The sequence below is a fragment of the Zingiber officinale genome, chromosome 8B (assembly GCF_018446385.1).
Source record: "Zingiber officinale cultivar Zhangliang chromosome 8B, Zo_v1.1, whole genome shotgun sequence".
Lineage (NCBI taxonomy): Eukaryota > Viridiplantae > Streptophyta > Magnoliopsida > Zingiberales > Zingiberaceae > Zingiber > Zingiber officinale.
Genome location: NC_056001.1, coordinates 846,101 through 867,797, shown reverse-complemented (window position 1 = coordinate 867,797; position 21,697 = coordinate 846,101). Strand labels below are relative to the sequence as shown.

The window sequence follows — 21,697 nt, the reverse complement described above, 5'->3', positions numbered from 1 at the left end:
CATTGGCATGAGGCCTTTTGGGTAGAGTCCAAGAGCAAAACCATGAGGGTTTAGGCCCAAAGTGGACAATATCATGCTATTGTGGGGATATCTAAATTCTTTTCGATCCTACAATTGGTATCAGAGCCCGGACTGTCAAAAGGTTTAACCGCCGACTGTGCACAAGAGCTATGGTATGATTGAGCCATGTGGGTACAATATTGACCTCGAACAAAGAAAGTGAGGGTTCCTATGTTCGGATCAAGAGGACCAGACACCAGGCAGGAAGTCCTAGTTGCGACTAGGCAAGGAAATCCTAGTAGGTCGGGTGGACCGAGGGGCAGGAAGACCTGGTGGGTCGAGGATCGGACGTGGGAAGCCTATGGTCCTTTGTTTGAGGGGGGGATTGTTGGGGTTGCAAGGTTGCAAACATAGTCCCATATTGGAAACACATGGGAAAGATCATGAGTTTATAAGAGAAAAGATATCTCCATTGGCATGAGGCCTTTTGGGTAGAGCCCAAGAGCAAAACCATGAGGGTTTAGGCCCAAAGTGGACAATATCATACTATTGTGGAGATATCTAAATTCTTTTCGATCCTACAATATTTAGATTCCAAAGTACTGTATAAATCTACATGGATTGAAATGAATTTAATCAGAGTTCTCTAAATATATCAATAAATTTTGATTAAAACCTATTGATAAATTTAGAAATTTAAATTTTAAAAAATTAACATGTGATGAAATATAATATCATGGTACAAAGAAGAGATTTATGATGTTATGCCTCTCTGGCACATTTAGACTTTGAATCATTTTAAAAATCACTTAGAATGGATTTGAAGTTTTTTTTTATCCATTAATAAATTTTGATTAAAACTTATAGTATTTGGACTAACCGTCGACTGAAATTTTCATTTCTTACTATAGCACCATACCTTGGAGTAAGATACTAGATTTGATAATTTACCAAAGGGCGCATGTAGTGATATAAATTTATTAAAAGGCGTACGCTACTTTGGTATTTACCAAAGAACACATATTTTTAAGTGTATTTCCTATTTTATCCTTCAGACAAATCTGATTTTTTTCTTTTCACTGTCGTTTCTCACTCTCTCTTCTATTTACTTTCTCCTATGCATGCAATCAATCTAATTTTTCCTCTCCGTTCTTCTCTTCTTTTTTTCATGAGTACATGCATAACATAGGCCTGATATATAAATCATATCAGGCCCACAATGTTTAGAGTTTAGTTGATTTTTTGATAATATTAGAATACATTTAGAGAAGTCAAAATAATCAATAGATGACATATTTGAATTCTTTGCAATCTCATAAATCAATAGAGATTGATCTATTATTTATTTCAGCTTCTACGAAGGTATAAAATTATAATAATGATGAATTGGCAAAAATCCTCATGTGTGGGCTTGATATGAATCATATCAGGCCCAACGTATGGAGATTGTTTTGCTGATTCTTTTTTATTATATTTTAACATCTTTTAAAAGTTGAAATAAATAATAGATAGTATATTTGAACTCCTTACAACATCATAAATTCACATGAACTGAAATGAGTGCAATCGGAGCTCTCTAGTTCCATCAGTGAGTTTTGACCGAAACCCACTAATCGGACCTAGAGACCTCAAATTGTAGTCATTTAAGGTCCTGTGGATTTCTAAAATTACAAGGAGTCCAAATATACTCTCCATTGTTATTTTTGACATTCCTGGTGGTGGACCAGAGGTTTTGAAAAACTTAAATCTCTTTTTTTTTTCTATTGTTAGGTCTGATATCTCCCCATATCAGACCCAAAAACAAAAAAAAAGAAGAGAATTTAAATTTTTTTTAAAACCTCCGGTCCACCACTAGAAATGCCGAAAATAACAATAGAGAGCATATTTGGATTCATTGTAATTTTAAAAATCCACATGACCTAAAATGGCTACAATATGAGGTCTTTAGGTCGATCGATAGATTTCGATCAAAACCCACTTATGGACCTAGAGATCTCATATTGCAGCCATTTCAAGTCTTGTGGATTTCTAAAATTGTAAGGAGTCCAAATATGCTCTTTATTGTTATTTTCGGCATTCCTAGTGGTGGACCAGAGGTTTTGAAAAACTTAAAACGTGTGGGGATTGTTTTACTGATTCTTTTTTATTATATTTTAACATCTTTTAGGAGTTGAAATAAATAATATATAGCATATTTGAGCTTCTTATAACATCAAAAATTCACAGGAACTAAAATGAGTACAATCGAAACTTTCTAGGTCCATCAATGGATTTTTGACCGAAATCCACTGATCGACTTATAGACCTTAGATTGCAGCCATTTCAGGTCTTGTGGGTTTCTAATATTGTGAGGAGTCTAAATATGCTCTCTATTGTTATTTTTGGTATTCCTAATGATGGACCAAAGGTTTTGAAAAACCTAAATAAAATGAAAAAAAAAGAAAGACAGATTTAGATTTTTCAAAACCTCTGGTCCACCAGTAGGAATGGCGAAAATAATAATGGAAAGCATATTTGGACTCCTTGCAATTTTAGAAATCCACAGGACCTGAAATGACTGCAATCTGAGGTCTTTAGGTCGATAAGTGAGTTTCGGTCAAAATCCACTAATGGACCTAGAGAGCTCCAATTGCATCCATTTCAGTTCCTGTGGATTTCTGATGTTGCAAGGAGTTCAAATATGCTCTCTATTGTTATTTCGGCATTCCTAGTGGTGGATCAAAGGTTTTGAAAAACCTAAATCTCTCTCTTTCTTTTTTTTTCTTTTTTCTTTTTTTCTTTTCTATTATTGTGCATATCTCTTCATATTAGGTCCAACGTGGGTCTGATATCTCTTCATATCAAGCCCAATAATAGGAAAAAGAAAAGAAAAAGGAAAAGAAAAAAAAAAGAGATTTAGTTTTTTCAAAACATCTGATCTGCTATTAGGAATGCCAAAAATAATAATGGAGAGCATATTTAGACTCCTTGCAATTTTAGAGATTCACAGGACCTGAAATTACTGTAATCTGAGGTCTCTAGGTCAATCAATGAGTTTCAGTGAAAACTCACTAATCGACTTAGAGACCTCAAATTGTAATCATTTTAGATCCTATAGATTTCTAAAATTACAAGGAGTCTAAATATGTTCTTCATTATTATTTTCGACATTATTAGTGATGAATCAGATATTTTGAAAAATCTAAATCTCTTTTTTTTTTCTTTTTTTCCTGTTGTTAGGCCTGATATCTCTTCATATCATATTCACATTGAGCCTGATATAGAGAGATATCAAGTTCAACATAGGTCTAATCTCCTATAACAAGTTTTAGAAAAAAAAAATTGAGAAAAAAAAAAGAGAATATTAAAAAGAGGACAAAAAAAAAAAAAAATATATGTTACATGTATGGTAGGAAAGAAAGGTAAGATAATGACAAAGAAAAGAAAAAAGGAATAAGTTAAATTTATCAGAAGGATAGAATAGGAAGATCATTATAAAAAATTACACCCTTTGATAAGTATATTTTTAATAAATTATCATACTAGATTCGAACTCATCTTATAAAATTTTTTTATCTATCAATAAATCAAACAACATCTATGACTAGATTTATCAGACTAGCCTTCTCAATTCAACCGTCTAGTAAAAAGTAATTATCTTCCCCCAAATTAAAATTAGATTCTTAAACCAGCCTTCTTAGCTCCACTGAGAAGCATCCCGTCATCTTTTAGTGAACTCGGGGGTTTTTAATAGGTTGAAATAAAAATATAAATATGAAAATAATTTAAAACAACGGTCTTATACAATAAATGATGAAAGCAATCTTAAAAAAACAATAAATGATGAAAGCAATCTATTAAAAAAAAAAAAAGGGCAGAAACGGTCTCAAAGAGCTTAGAGGATTCTGCTGCTGTGCGCTGGATGTAAATGAGCATACATGAATTCACAGTAGTTGTATATGTTTTAACGGCAGTTTAATCACCCACTTCAACGGCAGGTTGTGTGAGAGAATGATTAACACACTGCAACGGCGTTATTTACGTCGCTGTCACTTGTCAGTGGGTGGGCCATCACTTCGCCAGCGGGCCCACAGCTGACTCCATCCTTATCCGCTCCATTTAAAGCGCACCACCACTCGCATTCCTGTTTAAAAAACTACGTACGGACCAGCAACTAAAATATCTGCCGCCTTGCAAGTGCATGGTATTTTTCTAAACGGTAAAGACCTTTTCTTTTCTTGAAGATTTGCAGATAACAGCGGAAGGTGGGAGGGAGGATAAGAACAGAGGCGACGGCGAAGAATCACTGACTGAATTTTCCAAAATTCAAAGTCAAAGAAACAACTTAGCAAGGGCTGCTTAGTTCACAGTAAATAAACTAGAGTTAAAAGACTTTTCGCTGAATGAGAGTTTAAATTGTTACTCTTAAGTGCGAGCATACGATCGAGATTAAGAATAAAATAAGATAAATTTAAGATAAGACAGACTTTGATACGACTTGTCGGCCGAGAAAATCTTGTGAGGATCTAGAGTGTTAATATTATATACACATGTAAAATGGTAATAGACAACGATCAAAGGTGAAGTTACCGAACGGTGACACTACCTATGTAGACGTCCATTCTATAAATGAGCACCAAGCCTTCTATTAATTAGTTCTTAGTGATTCAAGGTTTGGGGTTAGCTTCTGACGGTAGAAATGGTTCTCCTTGATAAGATGTGGGACGACGTCTTCGGCGGTCCTCAGCCTGATAAAGGCCTAGGCAAGCTGAGGAAGGTCTCCCCAAAGCCTTTGTCCATCAAAGGTCTCGCTTTACTCATGTCTATCTATCTTCTCGTGCAATTAAAATTTGAATTTATGTATCTCATTCAACGAGCAGCTCGGTTTTAATTAGAAAAAGTTTGCCTTTCAGAAGGGGAGGGCAGCAGTGAGGGCGGAGGCGTGTTCCACCGTTCAATATCTCTGCCACAGACGCCGACCACGCCGACCACTCCAGTGACGCCGTCGTCGTCCAGCTACTCTCCGACTCAGCGGCATGGCAACGTGTGGAGGAGCGTGTTCAACCCCGGCAGCAACCTTGCCACCAAGACTGTCGGAGCTCACTATTTCGACAAGCCCCAACCCAACTCCCCCACTGTCTACGACTGGTATTTATGTTAAATATTTATATATATACCATCATCTGAACCCGTATAAACCTGCATGCCTTTTCCACGTCGCAGGTTGTACAGTGGTGAGACGAAGAGCAGCCACCGTTGAAATTTATCTGCTCCAGATATGGCGTATGTAGATCAGGTGAATACAAGCCGTGAACTGGAAGCAGATGTGTAGTGAGTTAGAGTACTGCGTCTCAAAACTTTGTTGGTAATCTGAAGTGTTTGGCTGCAGTTTAAGAGTGTGGGGGTTTGGAGTTTTTAAGTTTGTTCATATGTGATGCTTGCTGGCTTCGTGTATCGACTATATGTGGTATGTACATGTTTGATAAATAGAACTCTACTTTTTCTTCCTACTGAATTCACAGGGAATCTGTAATACTGCACGAACAAAGTTTGCTTGGAACGTAAGATTAAATGGGTCTATCGAGGCAGCAAGTTGCATCTCAAAGGACACAGGGCTGCTTTGAAAATTCCGAGCAGCGTGTGAGCGAAGGAAGAATGACAGGGATAAGGATGGACTAGAACAGAAAGGGACTCGTTTATTTGGCTGAATAATTGGGGTGGAAGCTATCAATAAAAACAATCAATGAGAAGACTAGATAATGATATTAATTGGGAATTATAAAGTTCTGACTAGAAACAGTGCCAAGCAGAAAAATAACAGCATTAATAGCTAGGGATAAGGTTGAAGAGCAGTCTCTGTCGTCTATAAGGACACGAGATGGGGGTGCAGGACGATCTCTGTCGTCTAGTGTGTTGGTTTACAATTTACTGCTACAAAATAAAAGTGAAGCAATTCGTCTTTGACATTCAGTAAATGTATCAATTGAAGAGGCCAAGCTATTCCCAATTTCAAGCTTAGTCATTTCTCTTGTTTGAGGTACGTGGCAAAAACTGATCTAAAATAAAAAACCATAAATTTATTCGGATCTGAAATAAGAACAACTCAACTGTCCCACATATTACTTGATCAGTTCGATTGACAGAAAAGCTCAAGAAGTTCCAATAAAATAAAGCAAACAAATGTTGGCCATCAAAATTGTTTTACACGAGCACAAATCTTCTCAATAACTAAACAGAAATGGAACAGATCGAACCTGTAAACATCAGGCAGCTGAATTGCAATGGCTTGCTCGCCGCTCCAGACTTTGATGTCAACAGTCCTGAAAGATCCTCGGTGAGAAACCATAAAGCCCCTCAAAAAAATAATGACGAACTGAAGCAATGATCTACCCATGGGTAACTAGCTAGTTTACAGTTCAAAGAAAAACATTCACTAAGCTGACGTTGTCAGCCTTTTCTAATTCCTAAAAGCTTAGCCGTAAGCTCCCAAGTCACTATAGCAACAGCATTTGCCGGAAACGACCTCGCTAAGGTGGGCCCAAGACCAGCATAGCATCCACTCAAGCCAACTCTCCTGTAAATCTAGAGAGGAAAAACTCCATAAACCTTCTGCAAGTATGCACATAATGAAGAGACGAATTGCAAAAGGATGCCATACCAATCTAAGTGTTCCAAAAGGGTTTCGATTAACATTTTGATCTGGTGAAGTCTGAATTACAGTTTTTGCAACATCCAATGGTAGAACAGCCAACCAGAACTGTGAAAAGAAATAAAAACAAAAAAAAATTTGTTAATATAAGTGATATAACTGGTGGAAGACTTATCTTTACTTACAGCAGTTCCCGAAAGTCCGCCAGTAACTATGCCGATCCCTGTATCTATTAGAAGTTTGGAGTGGTGGCTCAAGGCAGATGGAGCAGAGTTTAATTGGCTATGCAAGTAGTGACGACTTAGCTCGTAAGTGCTGAAGAACACTGCATTGCCAATTGATTCTCTTAGAAAGGTTGGTAATCCACCACGAAATAAGCCTCTAACCTGAAAAACAAGCATGTGAACTCACCAATATATAATAATCAAAGATATTTAATAAAAGGAAATAAATAAATAAAACCTTACCCCTTCACTCTGAATAGTTTTGATAGCACAATCTAAAGGACCATTGTATTTAACAAACATCGATGCAGCATTCCCTTGAACTTGCATTCTACACTGGAAAACACTTAAAACGCATATTAAAATTTAAAATGAGGAAGCAATATGATGAAGGTAACAACAACCTAGTTTAAAATGCTGAACTGCCTACACACTTTTAGCAGTTCTGTTGGACATAGTATAAAGCTAATTATTGCTCCACTAAATGCAGCCGAAGGAATAATTACTCGAAGTTGTGGCTTCTTGCTGGGAATTTCTCCCTGTACGATTAACAAATCATCAAAATCACCACTGTCCATAGCAGAAAGAAAAAGCTACAAAAGCACCATAACAATTTAAGATTTGTGAAATCGTTGCCAGGGATAATGAATTTGTTGGGTATAGTTTAAAACCTGCAACTTTTGCTTCACTTGAGAATACATGCCAAAAAGAAGGGAACTCTCAAATGCCATTCCAACAAAAGATGATGATGCACCTTTATAGAGTCCTCTCACCTGCAATATTCAAGCATAGAGAAAGCTCAAGGAACTTAAGATTCTTGCAACTACATAGAACTTTAAGTACACAATTGAAACTTTGAATACACTATTGTAATATCAGTGAGCAACTTAGGAAGAAAAACTAAAATTGGATCACAAACATGATATGGAGACAACAAGCATTTCCACTTGATCTGCTAATTTGAAAAACTTTGTTACCCAGACTTGGATACGAGTATGGATCTAGGTGTCCAATACCTAACTTTTTAGAAATTTGGCATTTGGTCACACTAAGGGTGTTAATATCCGACTCATTTATTGATTTCAGATGTTCGGTATCCAACACAACTGCAGGACAAAGAATCTAAGAACACAGGTTGAAAAAAAAAAGAAGTTTTGCTTTGACTTAGTCAGCAAGAATTTATAACTGGGTGTTGATATGACTTACAGCTATCACCAATAGACTTTGGAGACAATTGAGGTCAAGGAAGAATATGTTAGAAGTCGAGTTGAGAACTAGATGATTCTCAGGAATAATTGAGAGAATTAAACAAAAAAAAGCAATTATACCTGAATATATTATTAATAGTTATTCAGAAAAAATGAAGGAATCAATAAAGACAAAAAAACAATTCAATTTCTGATTTATTGCTAATAGATATTCAGATTGCTCCATGGTTAAAAATAGCTGAATAAATAGTCATTCAGGAAGGATCAACCTCACAAGTTAATTCTGATTATTATTCAACCCTTTGATTAGGTTGCTAGAGATGGAGACGGACTTCCCACCTGGATACAGAGTCTAACTAATACGAAAGGTTGTGGAGGTAATTATTGAACTTACATTCCAAGAAGTATGTACGAGCCTTGTAAAGAATGTTGAAGCACTTGATAATTATATTTTAGAAGGTAGCCTCCAGGACACTTCTAGACAAGACTTGTACCTTCAGTACCATGTTAGAGGCTCAAAGGTTCAGTATTCAGATTAAGAGATCAGGAAAATGTTTCCAATTATCAGACATCCAAACACTGTGACTCAAAATTTAAATTTCTTCTAAAGATATCTTATGCATGTTTTGATCAATGCATCTCACTTTGTGGATCAGTTTGGAGAAAATCAAGACTATGTTAGCTCAAGCAAGTAGAACTATACAAAATCAAGGTATATTAGACTAGAAATGGCCAGGGAGAATTATTTTTAATGTTAATGTTTTAAGCATCTATTCTTTACTCTGTGCAAGATTGCCACCGGTAAAGCTTAACATATAACATATAGATTTCTGTTTATGAGAAGTTTGTTTCCAAGACAAATGAAGAACCAAATTAAGTTTGAAAGCATACTCCTTCAGTAAGCAAGATCCGACTACTGCAGTGTAAAGCATTCTTGTATTCTTTGACTTGTGTCTGTGTGTTATGAGCCTGCAACTTGACCTGCCACATAAAAACAATAAGGACCTATACATTTTTGCTAAACCATAGCATATAGGAAAGCGAGGCCCTGGCACAAAGAATACTAACATGGATAAAAAATAACTCACCTGAAAAAATTGATCAATCCCAAGTGTTTAACTATTTATTTGCATGGAAAGTAATAATCTTAGAAAATTGCAGAAAGTGTACTTCTCAAAATTCTTAGTTTCTTTCATATGCATAGATCCCAAAAGAGTGCAACTAACTCACAAAAATAATCTCAAGATGCCTTTTTGTTGTCCAAAGTAAAAGACGCTTCAAGAATCGACATTTTCTGATGAAAATGGTAGTATACCTCTTTCCAATGCACGATTTTGAACAACCTCATACAGAAAAATTATTGTAATGGATATTATAAACAGACCTTATGTAATTCATTGTATGCATGAATGTCTCCTAAGCTCTTCAGTTATTATTGAAAATTTAAGAGCACCAATTAGATGCTTTACTATAACTTAAGGAGATTTTTCTGAGTTAAAATTCCACTTCCATCGATTTCAGGAGACGGTTGGTCTTTCATTAATAGAATGAAACTAATGTGAAACAAGAAACATATAAGAACTCACACAACCTATTAATTCCCAATGACTGAGCATTCGTCATCACTTTCTGTCAAAGAACTAAAATTCCCCATGTTTAAATCACATGGGATCTGGTGCACTTAGTTGCACAAGTTTCTACCGCACAAGATGACACTACAAGTTTTTCAAACACAACGATAATGTTAAGAGTGCCTATGTTCTTCAATATTTTTGCTACACAGTTCAATCTTTACCATGCTCCACATGTTGAAGGAAACTATTTCCTTACATATCCAAACAACAAAATCAAACAAACAGAATATCCATATGACTTCGACAACTTTATAAAAAAAATACACTGTCAAGTCACGCATAATCCTGGAGCAAAGATCTAACAAAGTTTATCAAAAGCAAACACATTGCTCCACTCAGGCCAGAAATGATGACGGCCTTCATCCTAACCAGTCAACAGCCTCATCTGTTGCTCAAACCATTCTATTAGTTCAGATCATCAAGCAAAAAGGGCATAAACACGTCCAATCAAACAATTTGAACGCTTCCCTGTTAATAGTACAAACATCCAGGATCAAATAGACGGCTCCTTGTAAGAATCACCCAGCACCTCATAGATCCAATGGAAAGAGGGAAAAGGAGCAAAACTGGAGGGGAAACCCTAAAGAAGAATTTAAGAAAAGAATACATAAAGCGGGAGCAGCGAAGGGACCAACCTTGACAGTGTCGAAGGGATGGCCGGTGATGACGGTAGCGATACCTGCGGCGAAGCCGGCCGCATACTCCTTGGCGGCATCGACAGCGGGGCTCATCGCCCCCGTCCCTTTCCTTCACCAACTTTTTTCTTTTGCCTGCTGACCTTTGCCACTTTAGTACCGCTGACGCAGCCGATCCATGATATCAGGACATCTGTACTCGGGTTCATAGTACGGGGTCCATGTTATAAACCCCACCTTCTAAATTCCGCCTCTACTATATTGAATTTATAGTTTTTTAATAAATCGGTCCTAAAATTTTAAGATCGAATTTATATATATTAAAAAATATATAAAAAGGATTTATGCTCTTACAGGTGCAAGGGTCTACTACACTATTTAATTTTTTTATTTTTTATTTATATTTTTATTAAATATTTGTTTATTTTTATCAAATTATTTTTTATATAAATAAATATATAGAATTTAAAATATTAATATAATTATGAATATTATATTAAAATATTAAATAATATTATATATATATATATAGTAAATAAAATTATAAATAAAGAGGAGTAAAACGTATAAATAAAAATAAGTAAATTGATTGTGAATCATAAAAAAAAAATTATGGAGAAGTTTATAATAGTGAAAAGAAATTTTTAAAAAAAAGTAAGATTTTTAATCAGGCAGAACATAAATCTCTATACGGATGCCCTAAATAGAACCACTAATGCAAAAAATTAATCAGAAAAAAAAAAACAAAACAAAAATTTGGCAGATTTTGCTGTGTTCAGATGGGCTCCTACACGACACTCGGGTGATAAAAGAATCAAATGGTTATAAAAAACTTTATAATTTAATTATGTTCATTCGATGAGTATAGTTAAATAAAAATTAAATATTATAATTAAAATTTTATTAATATTCACAAACAATTGAGAAAATTTATGCTTACAAATAAATTATAATTTAATTATGTTCATTTGATGTGTAAAAATAAATAAATAAATACCCATAAATCTGAGTTATTAATATTTATAAAATACTAAGAAAATTTATGTTTAAATAAATACATTTTTATTTAGTTTTTTTTAAAAAAAAAATACTAAGCAAATATATTATTTCTGTACTCAAATCGAGTATAAAGTATCATTTGTGCAAATAAGAATAAATGTCCATGATTATGAATATTGCAGTTATTAACAAATGCATTGGACATTTTTCTTTTCCAAACAGTTAGCCACCCTTTAACGTGTGAAACAAATGAGTGGATTAACTGTTGAAATATTTGTCACAATCTCTAGAGATAGTTCTGTAATTCAAAGTAAATCATAAATATTTGAAATCTATATACATTCACCTTGCTCTTGCAAAGGTGAATCAAAATGTCATTTTGATATAAAAATCCATATATACTCTACAGCATATTCATAGTAAGCACCGTCATCATACTCCATGTCAAGATCAAGGTCATCAATATTGATACCAATAAAAAAAACTTTAGCATTATAATACAAATTCAGAAAAATGTTTTAAAATATAATGACCAAATAGAATTATCTAATTCCTAGGCAATCTAACGCTATTAGAGTAAAAAGTGAAACTATCCTCTTAATGGTCTTTCCAAGGACTGTCTCAGGTCTCACACTCTTCATAAGAGATAAATCATGACAAATATTTCTCCTATCCTGCGATCCTTTAGATAATGGCATCCAACCTATAAGGATTCATAGAACCTAACATGAAAAGAATAATAATGCTAGTTAAACTCATTAATTATCTCTGGGATAACCGATCCGGTCTCACGAAAATTTCCATCGAACGACGGCCAACCCAAAATCTCAACATCCTTTAATTACGCCTCTCCTATCTAAAAGAAAAAATCCTACAAATACGTCATAACTGGAGTTCGAACCGTGAATACCTGAGTGACAACTTGAGTATCCTACAACGACATTATAGCCCCGCGGACTCCATAGAACCTAACACTAGAATACACTAGAAGGAGATATGGCATTCTCATTCATATCTGTGTGTGTTGATTATATATTAAAATTGAAAGCTCTTTGAACAAGGCCATTATCTAGTTCTCTGGTAAGCATGTCTCCTCCCCTTCCGGCCAACGACAAAAACATTATTCTCAGAAAAATCATGCAACGTTTGAACGTTCAAGCTACTAGTTTTGGGTAATTCGCAGTCTGAAACGATTTGTCACGCCAAAAATAAGTATATCCTGCAACTTCAGGTACATTATTAAGCAACGGCAAACAGTTTGAATAACCTCATTGATGATCATTTCTTAATTATCTAGACACAAGTCTAAAGCTCTGCAAATTTTAAGCCTAGTAAACATCGGGATGAAAACTATTGTCTTTCATCAAGTTCAGTCCACCCTTCTTATCTAGACAAGCTTCTTGATTTCCCTACTCTTGAGATAAACTATAAGTGGTGGTTTGATATCCTCAAGTATATTGGGGGTATATACTTGCTTTGCATCGTCTAAGTCAAAAGAGCAGGTTATGCAATGCTGAGTTTTCTCTACCTCTGAATTTTCAGATAGTATACCAAAACCTGGGAAGAAAGGACGTGTCATTGATAAAAAATAATAATAATAATAATAATAATTACTGAGATACACCAATGGAGAAATCTCACCAGCTCCCCTTTATCCCCAGTATAAGAAGCGTAGAGTGTCCCAAGAGATTCTCCTCCTTCCAATATCTTCAGACCTGTGGAAAAATCAGTAGATGCATTGTCTACTAAGCTGCCAGACCTGACTGCCAAAGACTCTTCTTGAGGCTTCCTCACAAATATTTCAACTTCTTCAGGTTGTGCAGATGCCTGAAGTGCAATGAACTGCAAGTTACACATCCATAGACATAAAATTAGAAGAAATATATTCCAATTCAAAAAAATAAGTAATTTTAACCAAATAGAAAAGTTAATTACTTGGCGAAGATGTGTAATTAACAAGGTTTGCCTGCAGCTAAGATACGGTTGTTCCAAATTTGGCATACTCTCATCCAAAGGAACCATGATTACGTTTACATCAAACTGGAAAACAGAAATCACAGACCACTGAGTGTTTACAGATATTGTTATGAGCCACAAGTGGTATAAAACAAAGGTTAGCCTTCCTCTTTACCTCCTCATCAACTTCTTCTAGATTGCGCAAGAAGTCAGCCAATTTGCCCATGGCCCCTCTTACCAACCTACCATTTGAACTGCTAGAACTATTATGTCTGGTTTGACTACGAGTACCATTCTTCCCCCAGGCGAGAATCTCTCTGCTTCTTGATTGCAAAGGTGATGCACTAACTGGCTCTCTGTTAATTTCAAAATCCTCATTTTCCTCACTGCTAACATTGACACTGCCTAATGTCCTAGCTGGAGAAGATTGGGGTGTTCCCCATTCCTTGGGTCTCTTTGGCCTCCAGTCAGGAGAGGGCTCATCTGTAGCTGAAGAACCTTTGGTTCCATAATTGCCATTTGCATCCGCTTCTTCATCAGAGTCAGCATTAGCAGTGTCGTCACTAGCAATATTTTTTCTGCCTCTACCACGCAGATAACTTCCTTGTGATTTTCTTCCAAATGATGTACTAGCTCTAGTTGTTGACCTTTTCCGACCAAGAGCTTCGGATTGACGTTGAAATGTTTCAGCTATATATAATTGTATCTAGTTTGAATAGGTGATAAATATAAAAAAGTGGATCAGAGAAACAGAACTGCAAACCACTGCATTCTAAATTTAAACTTCATTGTATCTTTAGTTATATAAACTACCTTCTGGCTGCGGGATCTCTCCTCTTCAAAGAAAGATAGTTCCTGCAGCCACACAATAGGACTAACAATTTCACTACACAAGACAAATAGCTGCAATAAGAATGACAAAAACTTATAGATAAAAGAGTTTCAACTTGATCGAATCTGGTTTACCTCCTCTTCATACTTGTCAATATCCGGATATAATGCTGCTATAAGGGCATCATATTTTGGATCATCCCTTAAAGAACGCCGACTTGCACAGTGAGTGCGGCATGCAGGACATTCATTATTTCTGCAGAACAATACATCAAAGACTAGTTTGCTTGCTAGGAAATAAACAGAGATGGTAACAATACATGATTTTCAAAACAGCACAAGGAAAATGATTACTTGCATATGCACAAAGTGAGGACTTCCAACATACCCAAGTCTCATTGATTTGTCAATACACTCTCGACAAAAGCGATGAAGGCATTCCATTACTGTCCTTGTCTTGCGGATTATTCCTGACAGTTATCATGAAACTTATCTTTAATGTAATATTATCACAAGAATAATTACAAACTCATCTAAAATATAAGCCAGAGTGCAAACGGAAAATAATTTCATCTTTGCTTCGCAGTCGCATGGTACCTGAAAACAACTTTATAAAAATAATGCAAAAGAGCCATTATTGTCCTCATCAAGAAAAAAAAATAGCAATCTCGCAATTTTTGTTTTACATAAATGCATGCATGACCTGCATTTTCTCTGCCACTCCAACACTTAATTCTGAATAAAAATTTGAATTAAACCAATGAATTACTGAAAAATAATCACACTGATAAATAAAATGAATTCCAACATATAGCACCAATGAATTAAAACCAATTTTTTTTCTTTCTCTAGGAGATTCTAGATCATATTCTGTAATTTCTTTTGAACTTCTCAATCGAAGCTCTTGAGATACTCAATGTCTTAAAAAAAGAATGGAGCACCCATAATATATGTCAATCAAACTTGGATGATAGAGTGATTTGGAAAACCATAGTTGCTTCTTAACTATTGAACCCTTTCATCAAGATAGTTTGACCAAACATTTTGACTATGAAAATTTTCCTTTGCCTAATTTTTTTAAAAATAAAATTTAAATTTTGTGCAGTAATTCACACTTTGAATTTAATGTATTTACACTCTCATCAATAGCACAATATCATACACGAATACTACACTCAATTGAAAGAAGTAATGTTCAAAAAATGTTGATTGAGATAATCCTTAATTACAGCTATGGTAGAAAAATCATGTCCTACTATCTCCAACACTAATCAATACGCTATCATAGGTTTCTCTTTATCATGATGATATTGTTACAAGACATTTTTTCTACTCACTCAGTGCAATAACTATCTCGAGACTATCATAATTTTTTCTGATAGGTTGTGGATAATTGATACTGATAGTTAATTCATCAGGTATATGACCACACTGATTTTAGAATATGATTGTTTCATCTCTTTACTTTTCTCATTGCTCTTTTTCAAAGTTCCATAGTATGGCTCTGTTGTTTTGCAAAATGATCTTTCAAGCAATTGTCAGCAAAACATCTAGAAATACTTATTGACAAACAGACAAGAGGGACTGTTTAAAAAAAGTTACCCAGAGTTTTAAAAAAATTACTTAGCAGTCCAAGAGTCAGTTTATAAAATTGAAAATTAAAATTTAGCCAAGACAGGCATGACACCCCCACTTTATTTTCTCATGTGTGAGCTAATAAAGGAATTTCATAGGCTAGATGAGTGAGTTATAATTAACTTGCTTAAACATTTTCCACTAGTTTATCATCCTAATAAATTAATAGGTTATATTAACTCTATCATCTATGGCAGAAAGTGACAATTGATAGGGTTGCCTAGGTGATGAAGTGGCCATCATTAGGCCTCACATGCTTGATTAGGGATGATTCTGATTATAAGAGCATTCACATTAGCTTCCCTAAACACAAAATTTACCTTAAATTTTACATTTTATGTGAAAAAACATTTGCATCAATTACTCTATCTGTTCCCTAAATTCAGATTTCATAAATAGTACTTCTTCAAATTTAGGGAATGAAATCCATTCCCTAAACATTAAAATATCATTTAATTTGAGAGAGAGAAAAATAAAGGTAATGGATTGGGTAATAAAAAGATGTACATAGGGTGAGAGAAAAAATAATAAAAAAAGTGGAAGAGAGAGAAGAAAACAATAAAAAAATAAAGATAATGGAAATATTAGGGTAGCTGATGTAGTACTAGTGAAAAATGATTGTCTAAATTTAATAAAATGGGTGGTTTACCCTAAATTTTAGAGATATTATAGAGAAACTGATATGAATGTTCTAAGTCATAGTTTTAGATCTAGATGGAAGTTAAGCCTAAATGGTGAAGGTTGTCGCCCCACTTCAGTCTCATATTATGAAGTGTGAGTTAAGAAAGGAGTTTATAGGTTTAGATGAGCATAAGTATTTTAGGTTTGTGGATGAGCTGTACAACTCTCTCGTGAAAATAGAGGATAACAACTTCATATTGATTAAACTGCAATTGGCTATTTATCATAGATTTCACCAAATTGATAATTAATAATGCAAGATTTTGGTGATTAATAATCAATTAAACAAATAAAAAGACAAACAGTTATATAAAAGAAGCATTAATGCCAATAATCTTATAAGAAAAATAGAATAAAGGAGAACAAATAGTGCACCACCACAAAAGGGATAGAGAAACACTAGATTGTGGTAACCCCAATTATATAAAAAAAAAATCCAAATCCTAAAGTGTGGTTTAGCAAGCACGCTACCAATATAATCTTATTTTAGTTTATCTGTCCCCCCAAACCCCAAGTCTGTCTTCTTGAGATATACACAGTGTTTAAAGGGCTTGATCATTATGTATTCATCTCTAACTAACACGGCCTCATAAATAATGTAGTGATTACAATGTCTGTTATTCTACATTACCACAAACATGAAAATTTTCAAAGATCATGTCACAACAAATTATCCATAGGGGGGAATTTACTGTACCTAAACAAATAGGACATCGCACTATTTCCCGAACATCAGCAACTTTCACAAAAAGAAATCTGAGAACAAAAAAAAAGAGAGTTGTGAATCTAGGCAGTAACTTAACCTTCAAAAGATGTCAGTTCAACCAAAGCAAGAGAATACAATTGATAATGTGCACCATATCTACTTAAAAAATGAGGACTAACATTAAAAATACACATCATTGAAACAACGACAATGATGTAAACTTGATTTTGGCAACTATATAAAATAGTCACGCATGACAAGTGAAGATTGCCAACAACATATTTCTGTTTTAATTCTACAGGACAAATAGACAGAGTATATTAGCAGGTCTTATGCATAGGTTTTACCACTTAATATAGGGCAGAGTCACCCATGGCCATCAAGTAGCGTAAATAAAGCAGCATTTTAGGAATGAATTTACCGATCAGGTTGACATTTGCTGCAAAAAGTAAAACCCAATAGCATAGCAAGAGAAATCATGTATACATTTAGCTTGGCGTGTAGTGGTGTGTAAAAAGGATAATACTCTATTGTAGCAAAAAAATGATTACGCCCACCCCAACTCATCCCGAGGTTGTGTGAAGGGAGGTAAATCAAAGGGTCGACTTATAGCCGACCGCCAAGTGACTAGAAGGTGGGAGGAGTTTTTTTTCCTGAGGGCATGAGCCCACCGGGAATTGACCACTTGCCCCACCAAAAAAAGGATAATACTCCAAAACCTAGTGAGGATGGGAGGCAAGGCAATCATGTTTCAGGAATTGAGCCTATATGTTTCATTTTTACAATAATAATATTCGGTCTTATAGACCTTAGTATCCTGGATCCTGAAGTGTAAATATGTATTGGGACAAACTTACTTTACAGAATGACAAAACGGTATTAAATATTTAATCAGACTGTTCAGAATAAGAAACAATGGACCTATCTATGCTAAGAGCCTGAATTTCTGACCTCACGACACGCCAAAGCCCATGCCAGGTATACAAGAGTAAAAGGATCAAATCTACATTATATATGATGAACGTCCTAAGATACCACTAGCTTAGCTTGAAGAACGAAAAAAAATAATATAAAAGGACAGACAAAAGTGTCAGAGAAGCTTACAGAGAATGTTGACAGGAATAAAATCTATAGTTAGACTATTTGATAGAAGATGGCTCTATCACAGATTTGTAGCTTATATAATATTTTTCTACCAAAGACCTTAGGCAACTAGTGATGATACACAATCCTGGGCTGAGGAGAGACGTGCACAAACTACGATCACCAGACAAGCGAATTAAGTTAGAAAACTACTCAAAGGTAACCCGATTGTTTTATTTTCTCAGCAACTTCAAGTCTTCAATGGCACCTAACCATCGATCCGGTAGAGCTACCAATATCCTGATCGCAAACATAGGCCATTACACATGCATAACCATTAAAGAAGCCCATTGCGAATAGAAAGAACGACCAAACGCCCACGAAGCTGGCATGCGCGAGGCACAAAAAAAAAACATTTCTGTAGGTTTGGCAACGGAGGATGGCATCTCATATGACAAATCCGACGCCACCCTCTCGGCCGCTCCAACCCATCAAAAAACCAGATGACGGCAGAGGGGAAGAGGCTCGCAACGAACGCGAAAGATAAAGAAACGTGGTGAAAATGGATAGCGTACTCTGGCGAATTCGCTTCGTCGTACTCCTCGTCCGACGATCTAACCTCACCAATCCGGCCATAGAAATCTGCAGGGAAACAGCAACGGCGGTGAGATCGAAACAGACAAGGAAGAAAGAAAGAGGACTCGTCGAGTTCCAGACCCTCCCGCCGTTCCTCAGCCTCCAGCGCGAGCTCCTTCTCCGAGATCGTCTGGGCGTCATCGCCAGCTTTCTCGATGCCGGGATCCTGCTTCTGCTGCAGCATCGCCAGGGCGTCTAGGCCAGTCAGGGAGGCCTCGTCAGAGGCGGCGATGGGGTGGTCGGGCGGAGGAGGAAGCGGGCGCGGGCGCTTGTGGGGGGCCATTCGTTGCTCACCTTTTTTGGAAAAAGGTAAGAGAAGAGTTGCTTGAGGGGCAAGGAAGAATGGGAGATGAGGTGGGGAAGAAGCGAGCGCTTCGCTTTATGTTCAACGAGAGGAAGAGGGACGATGCTCCTGCTCGCTCCGCTTGCTCTTCTCGCGGTCCGACGTCCAACCCGTACTTATCGACCCCCTTCTTCTCCTTTTGCGCCGAGGTTAATAATATCAGGTTGGCCACCTTTTTGTACCTGCCTTCTGATTGATGCAATGTGCGGACCTCATCATTTGGACTCTGGAGGAAAATGGGTGTAGGCAGGAAAGCATGGCTAGATTATTCCAAATAAACACAAACGTTCGATAAACAAATAGGCACACGACTTTTGTACGTTGATCAAACCAAACACACTGATCTTCAAGGAATTTTATAACGAATAAATGAAATTATGTCATGACTTTTAGAGCATTATATTTTTTGTTATTTATCATGGAAATTTAAATCCTTTGACGCTTAGAATATTATCAAAATTTCTAGCCATTTAAGATACAAATATAAGAGAATATTTTCGTTATCTACGATGTTAACGTTCTTACCTGTCAACCTGCTTGTCTCCATAGCTACGGTGTTATGGTGTTATGATCTAAATATTCATGGTTGGAATTTTAGCTACGATATATTTATAAAATTTTTTCTTTCAGATGAGGGGCATAATCAAAACATATTAAATTTTTAAATTACCGTCGCGTGTACTTCTCAATTTATCCTAATGATCGATAAAATTTTTTTATAAGATCAAATTGATCATCCCAATGATAATTAATAAGATTAACTATAATTATCAATTTTTTTACCAGCCCATCTGTTTAGTTTAAATGTTAATATATCTCACTTCTTTCAATAGTGTATTATGTATTATTACATTGACAGCTCCTTTTTATTAACACATACTCGTAACATTTTAATATTAATATTAATTATTTATAAATTAATATCTATTTATTCTTCTTTAGTCTTTTATATCTAAAATTTATTTTTTTATCCAAATTTTTTTCCCCATTTTTTATATAAAATCCGCTTATTTTTTATATCTAAATTTTATTTTTTTATCCAAAATTTATTTTTTCCATTTTTAAAATTATTTATATAAAATCCTCTCATTAATAAGATTTAAAGAATTGAACGTTTTTAATGTATGAGTGTTATAACCTCCATCTATATTGGTTGGTAACATCATGTAGGTTTTATAAAAAAAATCTTTTAAAAAAAAAGAAAGAGAACTCTCAGAGTGATGGTGTAACAGTAGGATATTTAGATTGTCACCCAGGTATCTCTAATTTGAGCCTTAATTATAAAAAAAATTTATGGGACCGGATTAATCATCCCAGGCTAGAATTATTAATCCTTTTTAAAAAAAAAATCATTTGGGTGTGCTATCAAAAAAAAAACGAATCTTTTAAGAGGCATAGTTATAAATTCTAAAAATTATTGAACTTTTATGCAAAAATCTTCCCCAACGGCCCAACCTATGTTTCCTCACCTCAACCTCCTCACGCCGCCGCGACCGTTGTACGTGCTCCCTATCATCATCGTCATTGCCAACGTTGCACGTCGCCGATGTCGTCGCGCGCCATCACAGCTGCCGCACGTTGTCAACGTGCTGCCAACGCTTCACAATAGCAAGCGTGATTAGAACTTCAATTTCAGGTGGAGTGTTCTTGCGGGACTCTTTTGATTACCTTTCATGCATGGTTCAACATACACTTCATCAAACTTAGATTTTTTTTTCTCTTGATATGTTTGTACGGTGACAAAGATACACCGATCAAAGCAGTAAAAATTAGATGTGATAGAGGTCAAAGTCAAACAATTAAGGTCATAAGGTCGGGTGAATTATGGAACCACATATTATAGATCAGACAAGGTTAGTCAAACGGGCCCTGGAAGCCAGTTGGATGTGAAAAGCCGTCTAGACCGTTCAAGCGGCCGCCCTCCAAAACTTGCAGCTGAGGTTAAGAGTCAAATACTAAGTTATCCGATCCATCATTTTTATCGATCAGACCTTAGGTTCGATTAGACACAATGCATCTCTATGACAACAGTAAAGCCAAGTGAAAAGTAGGTCGGTAGCTTCACTCTGAACGGCCAAGCTACAGACATCCTAACCGAGTGGCCCCGGTCGACTTATAGCGAAATCTGCATACATGTCTTATCGTACTCTTTTGAAAATTTGTACTACTGACAACAAAGAATGTCCTGTAAATAAATTGTACTTTAAAATCTTCTAGCATATCACATAACAGAGATTTACATGCTCGCTTAAAAAAAGATGTCAGAGACATTTTTCGACTTATCTTTTCTAAGGAAGATTTTGGAAAACGTGTATATGCTTTGGCATGTGTACTCAAATATTATAGTGACACTATAAAATGGAGTCTCCATCTACCAACGGAGGTATACGATACTTCACTTCTACACGCTCCTTGCTACTGTTTGCTTCTACTATTCTCTTGGCTAGAATCGAGTACTGACTTAAGCGTCGGAGGATCAACGCTAGGAATCCCTTCCC

At 35.6% G+C, this 21,697-nt stretch overlaps 3 protein-coding genes across 6 annotated transcripts; 1 reads left to right on the top strand and 2 right to left on the bottom strand.

Moving 5' to 3' along the window:
* Positions 1-4,616: 4,616 nt before the first annotated feature.
* On the top strand, positions 4,617-5,494 carry LOC122015165 (auxin-repressed 12.5 kDa protein-like). 2 transcript variants are annotated; one of them, XM_042571916.1, is made up of 3 exons: positions 4,617-4,784; positions 4,896-5,127; positions 5,203-5,494. In XM_042571916.1, exons 1-3 carry the CDS (start codon positions 4,679-4,681, stop codon positions 5,237-5,239), a joined length of 375 nt encoding a protein of 124 aa, XP_042427850.1. In that variant the 5' UTR covers positions 4,617-4,678; the 3' UTR covers positions 5,240-5,494. The 2 variants fall into 2 exon arrangements, with proteins under 2 accessions (XP_042427850.1, XP_042427849.1); XM_042571915.1 differs by having other exon boundaries at positions 4,618-4,784; positions 4,893-5,127.
* A 621-nt stretch (positions 5,495-6,115) lies between these two features.
* Positions 6,116-10,536, bottom strand: LOC122015164 (mitochondrial arginine transporter BAC1-like). 2 transcript variants are annotated; one of them, XM_042571914.1, is made up of 8 exons: positions 10,330-10,536; positions 8,952-9,041; positions 7,524-7,625; positions 7,287-7,391; positions 7,096-7,188; positions 6,814-7,014; positions 6,638-6,736; positions 6,116-6,553 (listed from the first exon to the last, which is right to left on the bottom strand). In XM_042571914.1, the coding sequence occupies exons 1-8, from the start codon at positions 10,423-10,425 to the stop codon at positions 6,452-6,454; spliced, it is 888 nt and encodes a 295-aa protein (XP_042427848.1). In that variant the 5' UTR covers positions 10,426-10,536; the 3' UTR covers positions 6,116-6,451. The 2 variants fall into 2 exon arrangements, with proteins under 2 accessions (XP_042427848.1, XP_042427847.1); XM_042571913.1 differs by having other exon boundaries at positions 6,116-6,561; positions 10,330-10,529.
* Positions 10,537-12,513: 1,977 nt separating this feature from the next.
* On the bottom strand, positions 12,514-19,329 carry LOC122017369 (putative E3 ubiquitin-protein ligase RING1a). Of its 2 annotated transcripts, none has more exons than XM_042574966.1 (10): positions 18,938-19,329; positions 18,796-18,862; positions 17,129-17,187; positions 14,504-14,585; positions 14,251-14,371; positions 14,098-14,139; positions 13,460-13,990; positions 13,264-13,368; positions 12,970-13,170; positions 12,514-12,885 (listed from the first exon to the last, which is right to left on the bottom strand). In XM_042574966.1, exons 1-10 carry the CDS (start codon positions 19,137-19,139, stop codon positions 12,853-12,855), a joined length of 1,443 nt encoding a protein of 480 aa, XP_042430900.1. In that variant the 5' UTR covers positions 19,140-19,329; the 3' UTR covers positions 12,514-12,852. The 2 variants fall into 2 exon arrangements, with proteins under 2 accessions (XP_042430900.1, XP_042430901.1); XM_042574967.1 differs by having other exon boundaries at positions 12,970-13,155.
* Between the last annotated feature and the right edge of the window lie 2,368 nt (positions 19,330-21,697).